The sequence below is a fragment of the Pistacia vera genome, unplaced genomic scaffold (assembly GCF_008641045.1).
Source record: "Pistacia vera cultivar Batoury unplaced genomic scaffold, PisVer_v2 Contig103, whole genome shotgun sequence".
In the NCBI taxonomy this organism is placed as follows: domain Eukaryota; kingdom Viridiplantae; phylum Streptophyta; class Magnoliopsida; order Sapindales; family Anacardiaceae; genus Pistacia; species Pistacia vera.
This window is the reverse complement of record NW_022195061.1, coordinates 555,203-576,946: the sequence shown is the minus strand read 5'-3', so window position 1 is coordinate 576,946 and position 21,744 is coordinate 555,203. Positions and strand designations below refer to the sequence as shown.

Below are 21,744 nucleotides of genomic sequence, written 5' to 3'. Positions count from 1 at the left end.
AAACATCTTGGGAAGACATCAGGGGCAGACCCACATGGGGTCACATGGGGTCACTACTTGGGTTTTATTTTTTTATTTTTTTCAATTTTGCCCCATAACAAAACTAAATTATAAAATTATGGTAAACTAAATTAATTAAAAATTTTGACTTTCTCTAATAATATCTTTCCCTCTTTTTTCCCCAATCCCAACTTTTTCTCTTGCCCAGCGTGCCTCACTCCATCTCTTCAATCCCTATTTTCCTCTTCCCCAACCCTAGGGTGCCCCACTACTCAATTGAAGAATTGCCGCTGTTTTCAGAATCTCTTTTAACAGTAAAAATATTTGTTTATTTTATTTTTTTACTTGATTCAATTATTGAGTTTTGTTTAATTAATTTCATTTTAAATTCTCTAGAATGTTCTTTATAATGTTGTGCTCATGGGTAATTTTGATTAGCTTTCACTATGTTTCTTCAAGCATATGTAGAATTTTTTTTTTTTTCTGCATAAATGGTGAGGTTGTTTGCATGTTGTTGTAGTTTTGTGCTTGACTGACTGCTACTTTTTATCTTATAAGTATATTTTAATTTATTGAGCTATCAAGCAAAAGCAAGAAATGGGTCGTTAACTTGTTCTTGTATCAAGAAGACAAGAACTCTCGATAAAGAAAAATTAATCTTATTGAAAAAAAAAATGATGTAGAAAAAAAAAAAAAAAAAAAAAAAAGATTAAAGTTTTTAGAATTAAATTTCTTTTGTTGTTTTGATTTATAACATTAGAATGAATTTATGCTATTTGAACTATATGTAAGTTCAGATCATGAATATGAGATTAAACAAAGATATACGATTGAAATTAATGAGTTAATTAGTTGAATTTATATATAGTTTACCGACAAGTTTAATGACCTATAGATCAAGCATTTTTGTGAAATACTATTGATTTTGAGCTTTTGTTTAATTTCTTACTGCAATTTAAGTTCATTTATTTAACTTTCATGTTTAAAATTATTATAAATGTTAGTTTACTTTATATTGAATTATATGCTGCATTTTTTTTATCAAGTAATAATATATTGTTGTTTTGACATAGTATGGAGAGATATTTCAAAATGAAGTCAACAATAATCTCATTATCTCAACAAGAGGAAAATATTGATGATTCAAGAAAAAATGTGGATGTTGGTTTGCGAGATCTTCCTATGGATTCAGGTTTACGTCCCTAAATTTTAGATTATGATCTTAATATTCAAGATCAAATTCGAAGAGTATGTTTAAAAAGTGGTCCTTGTCAACCTAAAGGCCATGAGTTTCCTTTTAGAGATTTTGGTAGATTTTCAAGAAAATTTGTTGTTTCTTGGTTTGATAAATTTGATCAATAGTTGAAATATAGTATAGCGAAAGATGTAGGATTTTGTCTTTATTGTTATCTTTTTAGGTTTGATGTTGGTGATAAAGGGGGTGGTGATCACTTTATTGGTCAAGAGTTTTCAAATTGGAAAAAGAAAGAAAGATTGAATGTTCATGCTAGAAGTGCTGCTCATAATCAAGCTCAAAGAATGTATGAATCATTATGGAATCAAGACCAACACATTCAGACGTTTTTTGATAGACACTCTTCTAAAGCACGAATTGAGTACCGAACACAGTCAATTGTGTTAGTCTGAATGTGAATCAAGACCAACACATTCAGACTTTTTTCACAAACACTCTTTTAAAGCACGACTTGAGTATCAAACTCGTTTAAATGCTACACATTCAGACCAACACAATTGACTGTGTTCGGTACTCAATTCGTGCTTTAGAAGTGTGTCTATCAAAAAATGTCTAAATGTTTTGGTCTTGATTCAATAATTATTCACACATTCTTCGAGCTTGGTTATGAGCAACACTTTTAGCATGAACATTCAATCTTTCTTTCTTTCTTTTTCCAATTTGAAAACCCTTGACCAACAAAGTGATCACCACCCCTTTTATCACCAATATTTAACCTAAAAAGATAGCAACAAAGACAAAACCCCCTTTATCACCAACATTTAACCTAGAAAGATAGCAACAAAGACAAAATCTTGCGTCTTTTGTTATACTATATTTCAACCATTGATCAAATTCATCAAACCAAGAAACAACAAATCTTCTTGAAAATCCACCAAAATCTCTAAAAGGAAACACATGGCCTTTAAGTTGACAAAGACCATTTTTCAAATATACTCTTCGCATTTGATCTTGAATATTAGGATCATAATCTAAGATTCGGTGTAAACCTGGATTCATAGGAAGATCTTACAAATCAACATTTACATTTTTTTCTTGAATCATCAATAGTTTTCTCTTGTTGAGATGATGAGATCATTGTTCACTTCCTTTTGAAATATTTCTCCATATTATTTTAAAATAACAATATATTATTACTTGATAAAAAAAAGTACAACAAATAAATTATAAGCCCAGTATAAACTAAACTAACATTTATAATAATTTTAAACATGATAGTTAAATAAATGAACTTAAATTGGAGTAAGAAATTAAATAAGAGCTCAAAATCAATAGTATTCCACAAAAATGGTTGATCTACAAGCCATTAAACCTGTTGGTAAACTATATGTAAATCCAACTAATTAACTTCTTAATTTCAACTGTATATCTTTGTTTAATCTTATATTCATGATTTGAAGTTATATATAGTTCGAATGGCATAAATTCATGTTATAAATCAAAACAACAAAAGAAATTTAATTCTACAAGCTTTAAATTTTTATTTTTATTTTTATTTTTTCGCTTCATCATTTTTTTTTCTAATAAGATTTTTTTTTCTTTATTAAGAGTTTTTGTCTTCTTGATACAAGAAGTCAACAACTCATTTTTTGCTCTTGCTTGGTAGCTCAATAAATTAAAATACACTTAGAAGATAAAAAATAGTAGTCAGTCAAACACAAAACTACAGCAACAACCTCACCATTTATGCAGAAAAAAATTCTACATGTGCTTGAAGAAACATAGTGAAAGCCAATCAAAATTACCCATAAGACAACACTATAAAGGACATTCTAGATAACTTAAATGAAATTACTTAAACAAAACTCAATAATTGAATTAAGTAAAAAAAGGAAATCAACAAATATTCTTACTGTTAAAAGAGATTCTGAAAATAGTGGCGATTCTTCAATTTTAGTGGTGGGGCGCTAAGGAAGAGAAAAATAGGGATTGGAGAGATGGAGTGGGGCACGTTGGGCAAGAAAAAAAGTTGGGATGGAAAAAAAAAGGAAGAAAGATATTATTAGAGAAAGTTAAAATTTTTAATTTATTTAGTTTACGTAATTTAGTAATTTAGTTTTGCTATGGGCAAAATTGAAAAATTTTAAAAAATAATAATAATAAAACCCAAGTGGGGTCACTTGACCCCATGTGGGTCTGCCCCTGTTCCAAATACTGCAATGTTTTCTTTCCCAAAGGTTGGAGCAAAGGGAACATGTAAGATTCAACCAATTTGCTGCAAAACTCATGCTGATTGTGGAAGAGATTGCCCAAGCAAAGAAGGATTTTGTTGTACAAATCCAAAAAGCACCTGCTGCCCAATCCGGTGTTGTGCTTGTTTACAGAGCCAAAGAGTTCTAATCTGACAAAATTATGTACGAGTAATACTACGTCCATAATCCAATCTTACAATCTCAACGTGACAGTTGAGTTGGCAACTATCACGTCAACTTTCACCATATCTAAGGCACTAAATGATTTTAATTAGACACGAACGATTATTTTTTAAAGACGAACAGTCGTTCCTTCATAAGGAATGACTGTTTTTTATGAAGAAACAATCGTTTATTCATCAAAAATGATTATACCATTCTTTATGAAATCATGTTATTCCTTATGAAAGAACAATCATTCCTCATTAATGAACGATCGCTCATCTCTAAGAAACAATTATTCTGTTTAGTCAAAGTTGTCAGTTGATATAATAGTACCAATTCTGTTGCCACATTATATTTATAAAAGAAGATTGTAAGATTTTATTGTAGACGTAGTATTTTTAAATTATGTAATCAACTTCATAATTATATAAATAAATAAACTTGATAAATATTTGTAAGGCATGCAACTCCACTTGCTCAATTTGTTTTATCTAATAGATTATACATTCAACTACATAATCGAGTTCGAAAGCGACTAAATCCTGACAAATGTAGTGCCTACATCGCGTCATCAAGTTAGTTAGATCATACATTTAACAACATATTCGAGTTCAAAAGCATATAAATCATGGGAAAATGTCCGGTTCCTGATTGCTTTCGTCACAAAACTCAATTACACAACTCTTTGATCTTATGTGAATTGGTTGTAACTGTTGGTTGATCTCCTGCTTCACCAATTCTATCTCCGAGTCTACACAAAAGATTTTCACCCTCTCCAGCACGGTTGCATTCTCAAGCATGTATTTTAAGAACCATAGCTCCCCGACATCGTCCCCATCGATGTTTGAGATCACGACAGTTTTGAGGCGAGTATTGAAACATTGAGGTACAGCAGTTGATAACCGATCACTGTCAGGGTAAAAAACCTGCATGACAATCACAAGTTGTTTAGGGAGGAAATCAAATTGCAACCACAACCTCTAACTATATGTTTGGAATTCAAATAATTACCTCAGGAATCTCAAGAGATTCTATATTGGGTGATTTTTCGAGAAGGCACATCAGTAATTGATCGCTTAGGTACTGAGACTCTCCAATGTTCACCTTAAGATGAGTCAAGCTGGAAAAAGTAGGAAGGCCAGCTTGGAGATATTCTTCCAAATAGAGACACTTGACACAACAGAATAAGAAATTAGTGTTAAAAAGGAATTGTGAGAAGTCTGTTTAAAAAATGAACATAAAAAAAGAAAAACAAAATAGTTATCATACCTCCATGGTATCAGTTGACAGTGTGAGAGATTTAACATTATGAATTCTGCTAAGTAGGCTTATTGCACGCTTAGGAAATTCATCTTCCGTGTGTTCCAAATACGTAATATCAACATATGCATCAACATAAGCACTTTCTAGTGAAGTTAGGTTACACGGTAAGAGTCCAATTGCTAGACAACTTGTGTATCGAAAAGAGGTCAGATTTTCTGCATGAACTATGATAACACAATCAAGTAAACCATCTGGGGAGAAAGGGCCATTATAAATTGTCAATGCCCTCAGAGTAGGAATACAAAGGGTGATACTCTTGTTATGATTCCAGACACAATTGTCCAAAACCAACTCTTCGAGAACTGGACAACCAGAAAAAAACCTTTCAGTAGATCTGTCATCTGGAAATGTAACAGCAAGATGTAAGGTTTTAAGGTTTGATAAGCGTATCAAATAAGGAAACTTGAAGTATGAGCCCATCCTTAACTTCAATATGCTAATCGATTCAGAAGTGAAAAGACTATAGTGCAACACAAAGTGTTTTTCAACAGGTAGGGAAAGATCAAGCTCTTGAACATTATGACTTACTGCAGCAGATACCCATGAATTAATGCGTTCCGCAATGATAAGCATCATCAACTCAAGACGAAATTTCCGTATATCTGAAGGATCATGACGGAGAAGGACATTATCCACAGAATCCAAGAAGCTAGTCTTCATGTCCAACCTTAGTTCGTGATTGTACTCATTAAAATCAATCTCAGAAACAGAAGTCCAGAGATATTTCCATCTTTTTGACAATGCAGAAGTTCTCAAAACATCTTTGATTGGAAGGTGGGAAAGAATGTAAAGGAGGACATCCTCAGGCAATTTGCTGATTCTATCTTCACACCCAGATGCAACAGGCCCTAATGAAACCTCCCGGATTTCTGAATCAGCAAGTGAAACGATCGCGTCCATGTTCACATTTTCCTACCTAAAAGAACGAATTTGAAATCTGCATAATAATGAAAAAAGAAAAAAGAAACCAAGACTTCCATTATCATTTACCAAACTGATAAAAAACTAAAAAATGCTTTAGAAAAAAAAAATTATTTAAAGAAACCATGATATTAAAAATCTATTTTCTTCTTAATTATAGAAAATGTGAAATTATATCATTTTCTTCTCATTTACAACAGTTAAAAAAACCCATTTTAGATTTCACACATTCAACTAATTAAGACAAATTTCCAAAAGTCATTTTACACAATAATGGATAATAAACATCTAAATATGAAACTCCAAACTCTTTATCTACAACTTCTTTAAGTATTAAAATCATAATACAACAAATAATTATTAATAAAAAAGAGAAAAATAAATACCCAACAAGCATTCAACTCAAATACATCAAAGCCAAAGAAAGTAATCAAATTTAGTGGCGGATCAAGTGTACCTGAGTGAAAGATGAACTCGGTTTAGGAGATTTGAAGCTACTTCACGCCATTTTTTTCACTCTCTTCAGCTTCTTAGCTCACTTGTGTACTGGGTTATCACTGCCAGCAACAAATATCTTTCAATTATGCATTTATTGGCGGCCGAACGACATAAATCCTTTTGAAAAGAATGGTATTATTGATATTCTTTTATCCTTAAAGGGTAATTTTGACTTTTTAAGTTTTATAAAATCCCTGATTTTTATTTCCTATATATTTATTATTTTTTACTTCACTTTCTCTTATCTTCTTCTTCTCTCCCTTCCTTTCTCTTTACTTCTCTCTCTCCCTCTCCCTCCTCTTCCTCCCATCTTCTTCTTCCTCATCTCCCCCTCTTCCCCTCTTCATCTTCTTCATCTTCTCATCAACCCAATTCTCACCTCAATGGTGCGAATCGCACACCTGGTCAAGTTCAATTCGGCCGAAATCGCACCACCTACACCTACACCTCCACCAAACTCACCACCACTTCTTCTCTCCCTCTCCCTTTGTTGTTTAAATGTGAAGTAAATCTGAATTTATATTTTGAGTTGAGGGATGATTTGAGGATTTTTAAGTTGAGAGGTGATTATGTTGTTCTTGAAACTTTTTTTTCCCAAGCCACCGTGGTTCTGGCTAGAGCCGACGGTGAGCCGTGCTGGCCGACGGCACTGTACAAAAATATGCAGGTCATGCCGTGGGCCCACACGGCACGACACGAAAAAAAATAAAAATTAAAAAATGTGTTGTTGAAAATATATGTGAAGATTTTAAGAATTAGAAATAAATGTAAATGAGTATGTATAATAATTCTTAATCCTAATTTCTAAGTTGTATTTTTAATTTATAATCATAACTTATAAGTAAACAAAAGTGTTGAAATTCAATTAATATTTCAATGTGTTATTATCTTATTATATTTCATAGTGATTATATATTTTTCAAATTAATATAAATATAAAATAATTTTTTTTATAATAATTATTAATTTTAAATCAAAATTACCATAATTTATAAATATTAAAATTAAATATTTTTACAAAGCACGTGGGCTGGCCGATGGCACGGCCCACGGCATGACCCAAGGCACGACACGATATATAATGGGCTGTGCTGTGGGCCTTCAAATTTGGTGGGCTGGTATGGCATGACGAGGCACAAATTTTTTAGGGCCTTGGCGTGGCACGACCTACGACACGATGGACCATGAATTTTTAAGCACAACACAGCTCACCGTCACCTCTAGTTTTGGCCATGGTGGAGGGGTGGATAATGGATATGTTTGCTGTTGCAATCGATTCTGGAATTTTAATTAAAATTAATTATAAAAATAAAATAATGAAAATTGAAATGAGAGAGTTACTATAAAATTAATATTAAAGAGAGTGAATGACACACGGTGTTAGATTTTTTTGGATGCATAGAAAATTACCATCTTATCCTTTTTAAACGGATTTTATTATTAGATTTTGATGAAAAATAGGTAATTGTCGTTTTCAAATGTTAGGGTAAAGTTTGGGTGGGAGGATGTTCTTCAGCCTTTATTAGCGCAATGAGTATATAAACGGCATAGTTTCAAGGCCTGTAGTGATTGCATTCTTTTTAGATTTATTGTCCTAACATCTTTAACCTTTATGCTCAATCCCATACCTAGAAAACAACAAAGACGTGCACTTGGCTCTACCTTAGTTTGCTCATGAGGCTGAAGAGGAACAAAACAAGTACAACTAAAAACCTCAAGAGAATTGTAGTTAGGAGAAGTACATTTTTGCTTTCCCCTCATCAAGCTCCCAAGTTACCTTATTTGTAAAGAACATATCAATCGCCAATGTCAAAGCCAATAGATATATGTGATTATTATTGTCTTTGACTATCATAACAAATAACGTCCCTAAATACCTCTCCTTTAAAAAGGCATCATCTACACAAATAGCAGGACGAATATAATCCTTGAATGCCCTTTTTTACGATTCAAAAGCCGTTTTATCATAATTTAATCAAAAAATTTGATTTGATTTTCTTTACTTTAAATCATTCAAATATAGAAATAGTTTATGCCAACAAATCAACAAATTCTAATTTATTAATTATCATGGGATCGTCTTAACATATCCCTAAACTACATGTTAACACAAATCATTGTTATATTGTAACCAAGCAAGTCAAAAATGAATTATATTTAAATCTCTATAGATGTTAGATATAATTAATCTGTGGACAATTAAAATCAATTATATTCTTAGATAAGAATAATTCGGTTCTTTATTATATCTCGCCGTTAATTACTACTTAATTTTTTTTTTTTTTCTTTTTACTAATTAGGATTATCATTATACCATTATAAATAAGGGTTAATACAATGCAGAGCATATCATATCTTAGTACAAATTCCTTTATACAAACTTTATCTGAAAGAAACTTATTTTCTTGATCATCCTCCTTCTCACCATATCATATTAGTTCGTTTTTCATAATAATAATAACTGTGTTTGTTTCATTATTACAAATACTATCATATCCAATCATATTCAAAATACATATTTGTTTCTATATTCTCAAAATTTAATAATATTCTATTCAACTCAAAATATTTAAATTTTTTAACTCCCTAGGTTTGTTAATTTAACTAAACACCCCTAACAATAAAAGTTTATAAATTGACAAAAATAGCCCCACCCACATATTCCTGGCAGCCAACCACCATCGCCGAAAGATGACCAGAATCTGCTGGAATGGTGCACGACCCACTGGATGTGGCTGGTCATGCGCCGATCTGGCCTTTTTGAGCCAGATCTAGCCAGACATGACTGTTGACGAGGGCCATATCTTGACTATTGGTTGGACGTCATTGATGACTAGATACGACCGTTGTTTGGCCGTAGATTTGGCTATTTTCGGCCAGATCCATGGTGGATCGGCCCGAAAAATGCCAGTTCAACATACTACCGGCCAAATCCAACTGGTCGTGTGCTATTTTGGCTACTTCCGACCACTATCCGACGGTGGTAGTTGGCTGCTAGCATTTAATGGGTGGGTGGGGCTGTTTTTGGTAATTTTAAGACTTTTATTGTAAGGGGTGTTTAGTTAAATTAACAAATGTAGGGGATTAAAAAATAATCTAAATATTTTCAGAATTTAAAAAAAAAAAATTAACCAAACACATTTTCAAATTCAAATCATATTCTCAGAGTTCGAAGGCGTGTGAAACCTGGCAAATGTAGTACCTACATCTTCAGTAGTTAGATCATAATTTATTAACAACATATTCGAGTTCAAAAGCATATAAATCGAGGAAACGTCGGCTTCCTGATTGCTTTCCTCGCAAAACTCAATTACACAATCTTTTGTCTTATGTGAATTGGTTGTAACTGTGGTTGATCTCCTGCTTACCATTCTATCCCCGAGTTTACACAAAAGATTTTCACCCTCTCCAACACGGTTGCATTCTCAAGCACGTATTTTAAGAACATAGTTCCCCGATGCGTGCCCATCGATGTTTGAGATCACAACATTTTGAGGCAAGTAGAAACATTGAGGTACAGCAGTTGATAACAGATCACTGTCAGGGTCAGAAACCTGCATGACAATCAAAGTTGTTAGGGAGGAGAAGGCTATTGATCTCATTTCTAACTATGTTTGAATTCAAAAATACCTCGGAATCTCAAGGGACTCATATGGGGTGATTTTTCGAGAAGGCACACAGTAATTGATCGCTAGGTACTGAGACTCTCCAATGTTCACCTTAAGATGAGTCAAGCTGGAAAAGTTGGAAGGCCAGCTTGGAGATTTTCTTCCAAATAGAGACACTTGACACAACAGAATAAGAAATTAGTCTTAGAAGGAATTGTGGCAGTCTGTTTAAAAAATGAACATAAAAAAGAAACAAAACATTTCGACATCAAGCATAGTTATCATACCTCCATGGTATCAGTTGAAAGTGTGAGAGATTTAACATTATGAATTCTGCTAAGTAGCTTATTGCACGCTTAGGAAATTCATCTTCCGTGCGTTCCAGATCTGTATATCACTATGCCTCAACATAAGCACTTTCTAGTGAAATTAGGTTACCGGTAGAGAGTCCAATTGCTAGACAATTGTGTATCGAAAATGTCAGATTTTCTGCATGAACTATGATAACACAATCAAGTAAACCATCTGGCGAAAGGCCATTAAATTGTCAATGCCTCCGAGTAGGAATACAAGGGTGATACTCTTGTTATGATTCCAGACCAATTGCCAAACCAACTCTTCGAGAACTGGACAACCAGAAAAAACCTCATTCAGATCTGTCATCTGGAAGGTAACCGCAAGATGTAAGGTTTAAGTTTGTAAGCGTATCAAAGAAGGAAACTTGAAGTATGAGCCCATCCTTAACTTCAATATGCTATCGATTCAGGTGAAAAGACAATAGTGCAACACAAGTGTTTTTCAACAGTAGGGAAAGATCAAGCTCTTGCATTATGACTTACTGCAGCAGATACCCATGATTAATGCGTTCCGCCATGATAAGCATCATCAACTCAAGACGAAATTTCCGTATATGAGGATCATGACGGAGAGGACATTATCCACAGATCCAGAAGCTAGTCTTCATGTCCAACCTTAGTTCGTGATTGTACTCATTAAATCATCTCGGAAACAGAAGTCCAGAGTATTTCCATCTTTTGACAATGCAGAGTTCTCAAAACATTTGATTGGAGGTGGGAAAGAATGTAAGGAGGGCATCCTCAGGCAATTTGCTGATTCTTCCACACCCAGATGCAACAGGCCCTAATGAAACCTCCCGGTTTCTGATCAGCAAGTGAAAGATCGCGTCCATGTTCACATTTTCCTACCTAAAGAAGATTGAAATCTGCATAATAATAAAAGAAAAAAGAAACAGACTCCATTATCATTTACCAAACTGATAAAAACTAAAAATCTATAGAAAAAAAAAAAAAAAATTATTAAAGAAACCATGATATTAAAATTTATTCTTAATTAGAAAATGTGAAATTATATCATTTTCTTTCATTACACAGTTTAAAAAAACCCTTTTAGATTTCACACATTCAACTAATAGACAAATTTCCGTCTTTTACAAATATGGATAATAACATCAATATGAACTCCAAATCTTCTACAACTTCTTTAAGTATTAAATCATAATACAACAAATAATTATTAATAAAAGAAAAATAATACCCCATTCAACTCAAATACAAACAAACCAAAGAAAGAATCAATTTAGTGCGGATCAAGTGTACCTGAGTGAAGATGAACCGGTTTAGGAGATTTGAAGCTACTTCACGCCATTTTTTCACTCTCTTCAGCTTCTTGCTCACTGTGTACTGGGTTTCACTGCCAGCAACAAATATCTTTCAATTATGCATTTATTGCGGCCGAACGACATAAATCCTTTTGAAAAGAATGGTATTATTGATATTCTTTTATCCTAAAGGGTAATTTTGATTTTAGTTTATAAAATCCCTGATTTTTATTTCCATATTATTATTATTTTACTTCACTTTCTTATCTTCGTCTTCTCTCCTTCCTTTCTCTTTCTCTCTCTCCCTCTCCCTCCTCTTCCTCCCATCTTCTTCTCTCATCCCCCTCTTCCCTCTTCCTCTTCATCTTCTCATCAACCCAATTCTCACCTCAATGGTGCGAATCGCACACCTGGTCAAGTTCAATTCGCCGAAATCGCACCACTACACCTCACCTCAAACTACCACCACTTCTTCTCTCCCTCTCCCTTTGTTGTTTAAATGTAAGTAAATCTGAATTTATATTTTGAGTTGAGGGATGATTTGAGGATTTTTAAGTTGAGAGGTGATTATGTTGTTCTTGAAACTTTTTTTTCCCAAGCCACCGTGGTTCTGGCTAGAGCCGACGGTGAGCAGTGCTGGCCGAGGCACTGTACAAAAATATGAAATACCCACAAAGCATTGTAGCTAAAACTTAAGTGAAAGTAATGAAATCAATAAATTTCAAGGTCAAATCAGATGCACCTTAATCAAAGAACAATTGTAGTTCACACAAATCTTCAGTCTTCAGTTTCTACTTATCTGAGAAAATTAGAGTCAAGGCGTTGTTCAGTTATATATTAACACAGTGAGAATACGAAGGGGCTTGTGGCTTCTCGTTTACTTAAGAATTTTGTATAAATTTTTAAAAATAAATATTAAGTTTCATTAATTAAACCGTTTGCTTTTCATTTCCCAAGGAAAGTGAGACTTTATAATTTTTCAATCTTGAATTAATTGGTGGCGCATGGGTCTCTTAATTTATTTATTTATTTATTTTAACTGGGAGTTTATCAACAGTTAAGCGATAGATGCAGAAACGAAAATCATTAAGTGTTTGGGGGTGCGTTTTTGTAGATGCGGAAGGGCCGAATGAAGGCGTCCCATTAGTGCTACCACATTATCTTAAATATTCCCCATAAGTTTATGTGACACGGACACCATTAAAAGCATTTCAAATTATACCAAAAACAGAATACATCACAGAAACAAATAAATCAACATTACAAACAAGCTTTATCTCCTTCAGATTCCCACTTCATAACATTATGCCTTTCATCATCAACATCTCCAACATTTATCATCTCATCTCTTCATGCTTGACACCAAAATTCTCCCAAAATATTGACCAAATTAACCATTAAAGCTTCAAACATCGCTGCCATTATCATCAACTTCCTCATCTCCATAATCACTACCCAAATGGTCCAATATCCCCGTGGCTGAAAACCCGGAATAATTCAAACCGGGTCGGCCATCTGTAACCCGCCACGTGATGGACTTATAATTTGAGACCAAATCACGTGAGTTAAACTTCTGAGTTCCCTTGGTCTTGTCTTTGGATTTACAAGCCGGGTGCATATGACATTCTACACACCGTGGCTTGCCACACTTTCCTGTAAACTTGGAGTGATTGGTGGGCTTTGATGGCACTTTGGTAAATAACCTGGAAGTCGGGGGCGAATCGAACTTGTTGACGAACCGGGTGTCTGGTGTCGGGTTCCATGGAGACGGTATGACCTTATAGGTCCTGACCATACCATGTTGGCGACCAGAAAAAATGTGTTGTGGGCTTGAATGAGATGAAGAATGATGAGGAATTGCGCTTCTGGGTTTGTTTTATAAAGAGTTGATTAGGCAGAGAAGCCTTGGGAAGCAAGGAGTTGGTTTATTCCATGAACTTGTTGAACAAGACAATATATAATTTTATATTGATTAAAAAATAATAAAACATTTTATAATGTTATTCCTTAGTTTGTCTCTTACAATTTTATAATCCATTTGATCCATTAGAAATTTAATCAGAAAATTTAATTTGATTTTCTTTACTTTAAATCATTCAAATATAGAAATTGTTTATGTCAACAAATTATAATTTATTAATTATCATGGGATCCTCTTAATATATCCCTAAACTACATGTTAACACAAATCATTGTTATATTATAATTAAACAAGTCAAAAATGAATTATATTTAAATCTCTATAGATGTTAGATGGAATTAATATGTGGACAATTATAATTAATTACATTCTTAGATAAGAGTAATGTGGTTCTTTATTATATTTCGCTGTTAATTACTACTTAGTTTTTTTTTTTCTTTTTACTAATTAGGATTATCAGTATACCATTATAAATAAGGGTTAATACAAAGGAGAGCATATCATATCTTACTACAAATTCCTTTCTACAAACTTTACCCAAAAGAAACTTATTTTCTTGATCGTCCTCTTTCTCACCATATCATCTTAGTGCTTTTTTCATAAAAATAAAAATAATAATAATTTTATTTTTAAAACGTCTATAATTGTGATTATATATGAATTGTTTAAAATTTTGAAGGTGTACGTGTATCATCCCAGGAAGTTCCAAATACTGGAATATTTTCATCCCCAAAGGTGGAAGCAAAGGGAACATGTAAGATTCAACCAATTTACTGCAAAACTCGTGCTGATTGTGAAAGAGCTAACTGCCCAAGCAAAGAAGGTTTTGTGCTTGGTTATAGAACTAAAGTGTTATAATCTAACAAAACTATGCAAATAACTTCATAATTATATAAATAAATAAACTTAAATAAGTATTGGTAAGGCATGAAACTCCACTTGCTCAATTTGTTATATCTAATAGATTATACATTCAACAACATACTTGTACGGACAAAAAATCAACTTGGGCCTAACAAGGCTCAATAACGAAATAAACATATCACGACCCAAGGCCTTAACCCAATTCTGGTTAGGCCTATACTTAAAGTCACCTTGTGAACTACCCACTCTATGAGTTGGGCTATCCTACAAGTTAAGCTAAACTGTGTTCTAGCCCATTAGCCTAAAACAGTCCATAAATAGGAAATCAGAAACTCATTCTATTTCCTCTTTTGCTAAGATCATGAATCTTACTCAAACTAATAAACCTAATTTGATAAGGACAATAAAACATATTTCTTTCCTGATAGGGATTATCTCCCAAAAGATGACTCAGTATCCTACTAGGATTCCAACCCTTTGGGTTCATTATATAAACAAAGGTATGCCCTCTCATAATTTATTCAATCTCAACTAATTAATACCACCTACTAGCTCCTACATGTTCTTGCTCCTAAGAAAATACACCTTCATTGCAGTCTTGGTCTTCGAAAAAACTCCCAGTAATCCTTCTTTCTCTTAACTCTTATTAAATAGCCTCTTTCAGCCTTATTGACTTGAGCGTTAGAATGCTTATGGCAAACACCACCCCGATGTTTCTTTTAAGCTTCACGCTTGTCTCTTCTTGTGTTTAGGTCCAACGGATTATTAGTGGCATCAACCTTACAGTATCCATCCTTTTCATAACAGTAGATTTTTAGCATCTACAGTTTGACACCCACTGTGGGGCCTTAACAATCATCTGTCAACAACGACTTGCAACATGAGAGGAGGCATGAAACTCCCTCCAACTGACATCATTAATTAGAAAGTTTCATCACAATAAGAAAAGTTTTTCTTTACTTTTCTTCATTTGTTTTATCTATTCACATGTCATATTATATCTGTTTAGCATATCATAATTTGTTTTATGCATATTATGTCTATTCAGCATGTAATATGATACATTGAATCATCAAAACACATCTCCCATGTGAAAAGATATATTATATACACCAATTCATTTTTGTTATATTTTTTTGAAAAGATATATTATATACACCAATTCATTTTTGTTATATTTTTTTCGCCTATAGCTGTAAGCTCACTCTTCGCATTTGCTCTCAATCAAGAAACACTCGCCTACTATTTTTCTGACTTATACCACAACTGATTACTATTTTCTTCATACCCCTTTCTACTACACCTCCCTTAAGCTCCTCTTTTCTAAATTTTTATGTTTACTTCTCCTTTTCCGCTTCAGAGACCACTCCTACACATCTTTTTTTTTTTTTTTTTTTTTTTTTTTTTTTTTTTTGTATCAAGCTAGTTCTTTTGGTACCGGACTCAGCCACTGATCACTACAATTTTTGCTTAGACTACTATTGCTCCTCTCGGTCTTGTGATGGCTAGAATTCTCCCTCATCATCTTCTTCTTCGGATCTCACCGTCTAATCCTTCTTTCACATTCAAACCCCTTTTGACCAACCCCTCCATCGACATAACCAACATTCTTTGAATCAGATTCAAGACACTCTACCCAATAATCTTTAATCGAATACCAATTGGAATCCCTTAACTCTTTCTCAGTAACCAACAACTCGACCCCACGAAACAAACCAACAGTTTCAAGAGACACCTTAGCATTTGATATTGATTTAACCTCATCAACATCAACAAAGCAAGCTTTTTCTTTTACCCAAATTACAGACAGTATCAAAAACTCCTCATTCGCCTATGTATATTCAAAGACTCTCCATAATAATCTCTAGTGCTCAGATCCACTCGGATTATCTTATCTCCCTCATTCCGAAATACCCTTCTCTTCACAAATACCATTGGCGTATTAATCTTGGATAAACTTTGCCTATCAAACAACAAAGACAAACTTGAGAGATTGCTAGCAGTCTTCTTTTGATCTAGACAGTTTTGCACACTCAGTTTAATGTCAACCATAACTATCTTCCCATTTGAAGATGGCAATGCACCTCCATCAAACCTAAGTCACCTTTACTAACAAATCAGCTCCACCTTTGCTAGTTGATGAGAATGCAAATGTCATATTTACCCCCCTTAATGTTTAGTCTTTTTATACTTATTTGCTGCCTAAAATATACTATTATTATTCTATTTTGATTTAGGATGCAAATGGATGCGTTAATTGCAAAATGGAACTAATTAAGTGAATTCGGATAGTTTCGACATGTTTCATAATCTGGGCATAACTCTCTGTCTGAGCTCCGATTGAGATGATTCAAAATGTGTGGAACGCTAAGAAAGAGATATACAACTTTCTGTTTTGAGTTGGAGAGATACTCGCGGATAAAGGGTTTAATTGAGCTTAAAGTTGACACACCTGCACTGTCGACGTTCTAGAACATTCTGCCTTGTCATGCAATTCAAATGGGCAGATTATTACAAGAAGTTTTGAAGACCTATTGCACGCAAATTCAGCTGGAAAAAACCACTTTCCTATTTTATTTAGGACTTTTTATTATTTTATTCCAATTAATCAGATTAGGATAAATGTTACTTTAGGATATTAGATATTTTAAGGAGATTGAGTAGAATTCGAATTCGAATTTAGATATTTTTAAAAGGGAGATCAAATTAGGTTTGGAAGACACGCCTCTCTCTGGTCTTCTCTATAACTTTCCCTTTGGAATTTTGGTGATGGCCATGAGAGGCTAAATTTATAACTTGGTCGAAGGAAACGGAGGCCTCGGAATCAATAACTATGAGATCTAATCCGTTTTATTTCAGTGTTCAATTTTATGCTTTGAGTATTGGATGTTCTTCTATGCTTATTTTATGATTGTTTCATTTAATTGCTAGGAGGCCTACTAGGTTATATTTGTTACAATCTACTAAGTTAGATATCAAATCCGTAATTGTTTGATCCTCTAACTGTGAAGCAATTAGGGTATTAATTTGCTGCGTCAGGAATTAGTAATCTTAGAGGAACACTCGACTAAATTAAATACAACCGCTTGAGTTGGTGTGTTTTGCTTCATCGATCTCTCAATTCTTAAGGCTGCCATTAGATTAAATTTTAGCGCGTGTCTAGGGTTGTTTAATGGTAAGATTAATTAAGATCGTTTGTTTCCTAATTAATTACAATTAAGGAGAGATACGAAAATAGTTCCAACGGTGAATATTCAAAGTAAGAATTGATTTACTTTTGCATCAATGATCAGTTGTAAGATTCCGATGGTGGATGTTGATGGAGACCAAGTTTCATTATATTAATTGATTTCGAATTGAATTGTTTTTGTTTTTGTTTTTGGCTAAGATTGTTTTCTGTTTTACTCAAAACCCCCCAGCCTTATTCACATCATCAAAAATTCGGCTAGACACTCTTCATGGGATCGACCCTTGCTTACCCTATTTACAGTTCAGTTGTTAGGTTAGGAAGGTTTTTAATCTTGGTTGCCCACGACAGCACACCACTAGTGGAACCCATAACAAAACCCGTCCACTTGTTCTCCTAAAATTGCCCCAACAATGTCTCCAATCATACAGTTTAAATAAAAAAAAAATATAGCAGGAATCTTCTCAAACACCCAAGGTACATCCTCGAAACACAAAATGAAACCTTACTAAAGAAGCGCAAAAAAACCCATGAAACAGATTCAGCCTCCTTCAAAAAATGAAGCCACCAAGCATCTATAAAACTACTCCACGACAGAACTTCGTCTTTTTTTCCGAAAGTACACCCAACTTATAACAAATCTAACATGAGCTTAATCAACTCTTTCATGGAGATCGTATCATCCACTAAAGAAGGAAACTCTTTTCTTCTTGGAGTCTCATCAGTGGGACCTTGACACTGCCATCTCAACTCTCTTAGACAAGTCCACTACCACCACCGCCACTGCCGTTGTTACTTCGCAACCCGACGCCTTTAATCTCCCTATTGTTAACTCTCCCTTTGCATCTATGTCTCACTCTCTGTCTAGGTCTCATTCTCCCTCTGCTCCTTCTCAACCGTATCAACTGGAAGAAGTTGTTCACAACATTACATTTTAGAAACATCGTGAGATCTGAGTGTCCAAGGGAGCCGGCTACTCTAGATAGGAGAAGGGGTGTGCATGCCTCTATACTAAGGCTGCAAACGAACCGAACACAAATGAGAACGAACACCCCCATTCAAAAATCGTTCGATAAGCATAATGGGTTGTTCAAAATCCTATTCGAACTCGAACGAACATAGAATCACCGTTCGAAATTGTTTGATTACCAAAACAAGTTGTTCGAATCATTCGAATAACTTGTGAATTCTTGTTTGAATAACTCGTTTGAATACATGTTCAAATAAAAAATATACACCAACTTTCCAATCATGCTCTAAAAAACAAATATACAACAATTTCTAATTCATGCCCCTTTAATTCAGCATTTGAAAATAAACCATCTCTCTCTCTATATTTATATTTTAAATAAATCAATAAAAACTCAATAAATTAAAATAAATAGCCATCATAAATAATGAAATCTCAAAATAAATTGAACAGAACAATAAGAAAAATACAACCAAAAGGAATTTGCATATACATTACACCAAACATTTGCTCCTTACAGAATGTTTAAACCAATAAATGGTTCAAAAAAAATTTGGTTCCATATCAAACATGATATTACAGCACAACCAAAAGGAATTTGCATAGACATTACACCAAACATTTGCTTCTTACAGAATGTTTAAACCAACAGGAGTGAACATGTCATTCTATAGTGTGAACCTACAAAAGAAAAATAAATTGAAAATCATTAATAATAATATATTGATTTTAAATATGGCTACACTGTAAAAAGTAATCATATATCAATATACTTGATTTAATCGATGGGAAGATGAATCTCCAATTGCTTCTCTTTCTAAAATACACAAAGGAAAAAAAATTAAGTTAGAATAAGCACCAAACCATTAAAATAATTAAATACTTATATAACTTAAAAACATGGATCTTACTTTGCTCCTTTTCTTTACTCCATGGAGATTGCGAAACCAATCTCCACCACAACGTAGCACTCTTATAGTTATCAAAGACAATGATGATCGATAAGGGTCGATAACTCTGTTACCAGCACTAAAAGTTGCCTCCAAAGCCACCATGGTTATAAGAATGGCTAGTATATCACGAGTCATCCTAGATAAAATCTTATGCTTCATGTTGTTCCCCTTCCACCACACTAGTGCATCAAATGTGTTTGGACCAGGCTGACAAACATAACATGGCTTCTCCAAATAACAATCTAACTCTGACTTTTTTGAATGATATCTTCATCATCAATAAGATAATGTTCTAAATCAAATTCCCCATAAGCAGGAGCTCTAGTTCCTACATTCATCTAAGTAGACGTGTTCATTCCAACATTTTCTTCATTGTTGGAAGATTGGAATTCCTCCACATATTTCCTGTACAACTCATACAATGCATCCCGTACTTTGTGGATATTTGCTCGTGCTTCAAACTCGAGATACATTCTAGGGAAAGAAACTTCAATCAACTTCATTTCATATCTCGGATCCAAGATAGCGACAATGACATCAACAAATTACATTCACCCCAATATTTATCAAACTTTTCTTTCATCTTTTTCACCATAACTTGAATGAATTCATTTTTGTCTGTTGCCTTTTTATCAAGCATTGTTTTTACCCTAAAAACCTCATTCAAAAATATATTAGAAGTAGGGTAATCACTCCAAGAGATTAAATTGGTCACTGTACTAAAACTCCCAAAATATCATATACCTTCTAAAATTTCTCCTAATCCTCGTCGTTAGGAGAACAAGTAAACCAAGAGCCTTTGTCTTTGAATTCGAAAAACACATTTTTAAATTGAGGTGCAATTACCATCATTTCATATGTCAAATTTCATCTTGTTTTACAATCTAAAATCAACTTTCAACTAGGCAACTGTAGCTGTTGCACAATCTGTGAGAAAATTTTGAGCTTGCTTTCCATTTGGTTGATGTACGTCTCACTCTCATGGATTTTTTTAATGATGTCCTTAATTTTAGAAAGGCCATCTTGAACCAAAAGATTCTAGATATGTGCACAATACCGCACATGGAATAGTTTCCCTCCACAAACCAGCCACTTGGTTACTGAAAAATTCTCTCTTAATGTTTTGATTGCTGCATCATTACTGGAAGCGTTATCGACAAAGATAGTGAATAACTTGTTTTCAATACCCCATTCCTTTAAACATTTGTACACCGAATCAGCAATTTGAACACCTGTGTGCGAAGGACCAATATGTACAAAGCTCAATACCCTTTTCTACACCCTCCAATTACCATCAATAAAATGTCTAGTTAGAATCATATATTCTATATTCTGGTTACTTGACTTCCATAAATCCGTCTTCAAGCTTATCTTGTTGACATTCTTCAAAACATTCATTAACTTCTTCTTCTCAATCTCATACACAACCACATAATCTTTTTTATTTATTGTGCGCACTATTTTTTCCCACTCAGGCATCCCAATTTTTTTTTACATTAGATTGAAAACTTCTTCCTCCACAATGGTAAAAGGATGCTCATGCAATATCACCTACTGTGCAGCTCTTTCCCTCATCCTCGCCATATCAAATTTGCCATCCCAAAGAATAGGGGTTTGTGTGTCACCACTACTGGAAGCAGTTGGCTAGGAAAATTGTTGTCCACCACTGACTTGCCTTTCATTAAGCATTTTCCTGAGACATCCCTCTGAATGTTGTTTAAGTTGAGTAGTGGGCCTCGTTTTCGGTAGCACATAGATTACCTTACAATGAATGCACTATGCCTTTACCTTTCCGTCGGGTAGTTGATTCACCTCTATAAAATCATTCCACACCGCTAATGTCTTTGCCCTATTCTTCCTTCCAAATGTGTTAACATAACCCTCCTCTTGTTCTTGATTTGTTTCTTGACTAACCGAGTTAGAACTAATTGTATTTGAATCTTTTATGGTTGGGGTTTCGGTGGAGCCTTCCATTATTTCACTAATATTTATACCATCAGAGAAAAAATTCACAAATTGAAATGATTTAAACATTCTACCACCCTATTTCATCAATGATGATGCAAGAATTGGAAAACAATTATAATATGATTTCATTTACAACACTTAAGCTAATGATAACACAAGAATTGAAAAATGATTATGAAATAATATTTAATACCTTCCAGAAGCAATGGATTTTGAAAATGCACAAGCGAAGCACCCTTCTCTTGGCCTTCTCGATTTGATCTAGATGTCACAGTTGCACTGATCTCTTTTGGCCTTTGAA

At 33.8% G+C, this 21,744-nt stretch overlaps 2 protein-coding genes across 2 annotated transcripts; both read right to left on the bottom strand.

Moving 5' to 3' along the window:
* Positions 1 to 4,238: 4,238 nt before the first annotated feature.
* On the bottom strand, positions 4,239 to 6,430 carry LOC116123686 (F-box/LRR-repeat protein At4g14103-like). The gene is made up of 4 exons (XM_031409430.1): positions 6,314 to 6,430; positions 4,882 to 5,872; positions 4,624 to 4,782; positions 4,239 to 4,538 (listed from the first exon to the last, which is right to left on the bottom strand). The coding sequence occupies exons 2-4, from the start codon at positions 5,833 to 5,835 to the stop codon at positions 4,239 to 4,241; spliced, it is 1,413 nt and encodes a 470-aa protein (XP_031265290.1). The 5' UTR covers positions 5,836 to 5,872; positions 6,314 to 6,430.
* A 6,237-nt stretch (positions 6,431 to 12,667) lies between these two features.
* LOC116123675 lies at positions 12,668 to 16,300 on the bottom strand. The gene is made up of 3 exons (XM_031409424.1): positions 16,280 to 16,300; positions 15,910 to 16,196; positions 12,668 to 13,445 (listed from the first exon to the last, which is right to left on the bottom strand). The coding sequence occupies exons 1-3, from the start codon at positions 16,298 to 16,300 to the stop codon at positions 12,986 to 12,988; spliced, it is 768 nt and encodes a 255-aa protein (XP_031265284.1). The 3' UTR covers positions 12,668 to 12,985.
* Positions 16,301 to 21,744: the final 5,444 nt, after the last annotated feature.

Bases quoted from the DNA above. Each gene is read 5' to 3' on its own strand.
- LOC116123686 (XM_031409430.1), bottom strand. From the start codon at position 5,835: ATGGACGCGATCGTTTCACTTGCTGATTCAGAAATCCGGGAGGTTTCA. The intron at 4,783-4,881 runs GTATGATAACTA...TGTTGTGTCAAG, and splicing joins TGTCAACTGATACCATGGAG to TGTCTCTATTTGGAAGAATA. The intron at 4,539-4,623 runs GTAATTATTTGA...ATTGTCATGCAG, and splicing joins AATCTCTTGAGATTCCTGAG to GTTTTTTACCCTGACAGTGA.
- LOC116123675 (XM_031409424.1), bottom strand. From the start codon at position 16,300: ATGGTATTTGTGAAGAGAAGG. The intron at 16,197-16,279 runs GTATTTCGGAAT...GAATATACATAG, and splicing joins TGGTATTTGTGAAGAGAAGG to GCGAATGAGGAGTTTTTGAT. The intron at 13,446-15,909 runs GTGAGATCCGAA...AAACAAACCCAG, and splicing joins TGTGAAAGAAGGATTAGACG to AAGCGCAATTCCTCATCATT.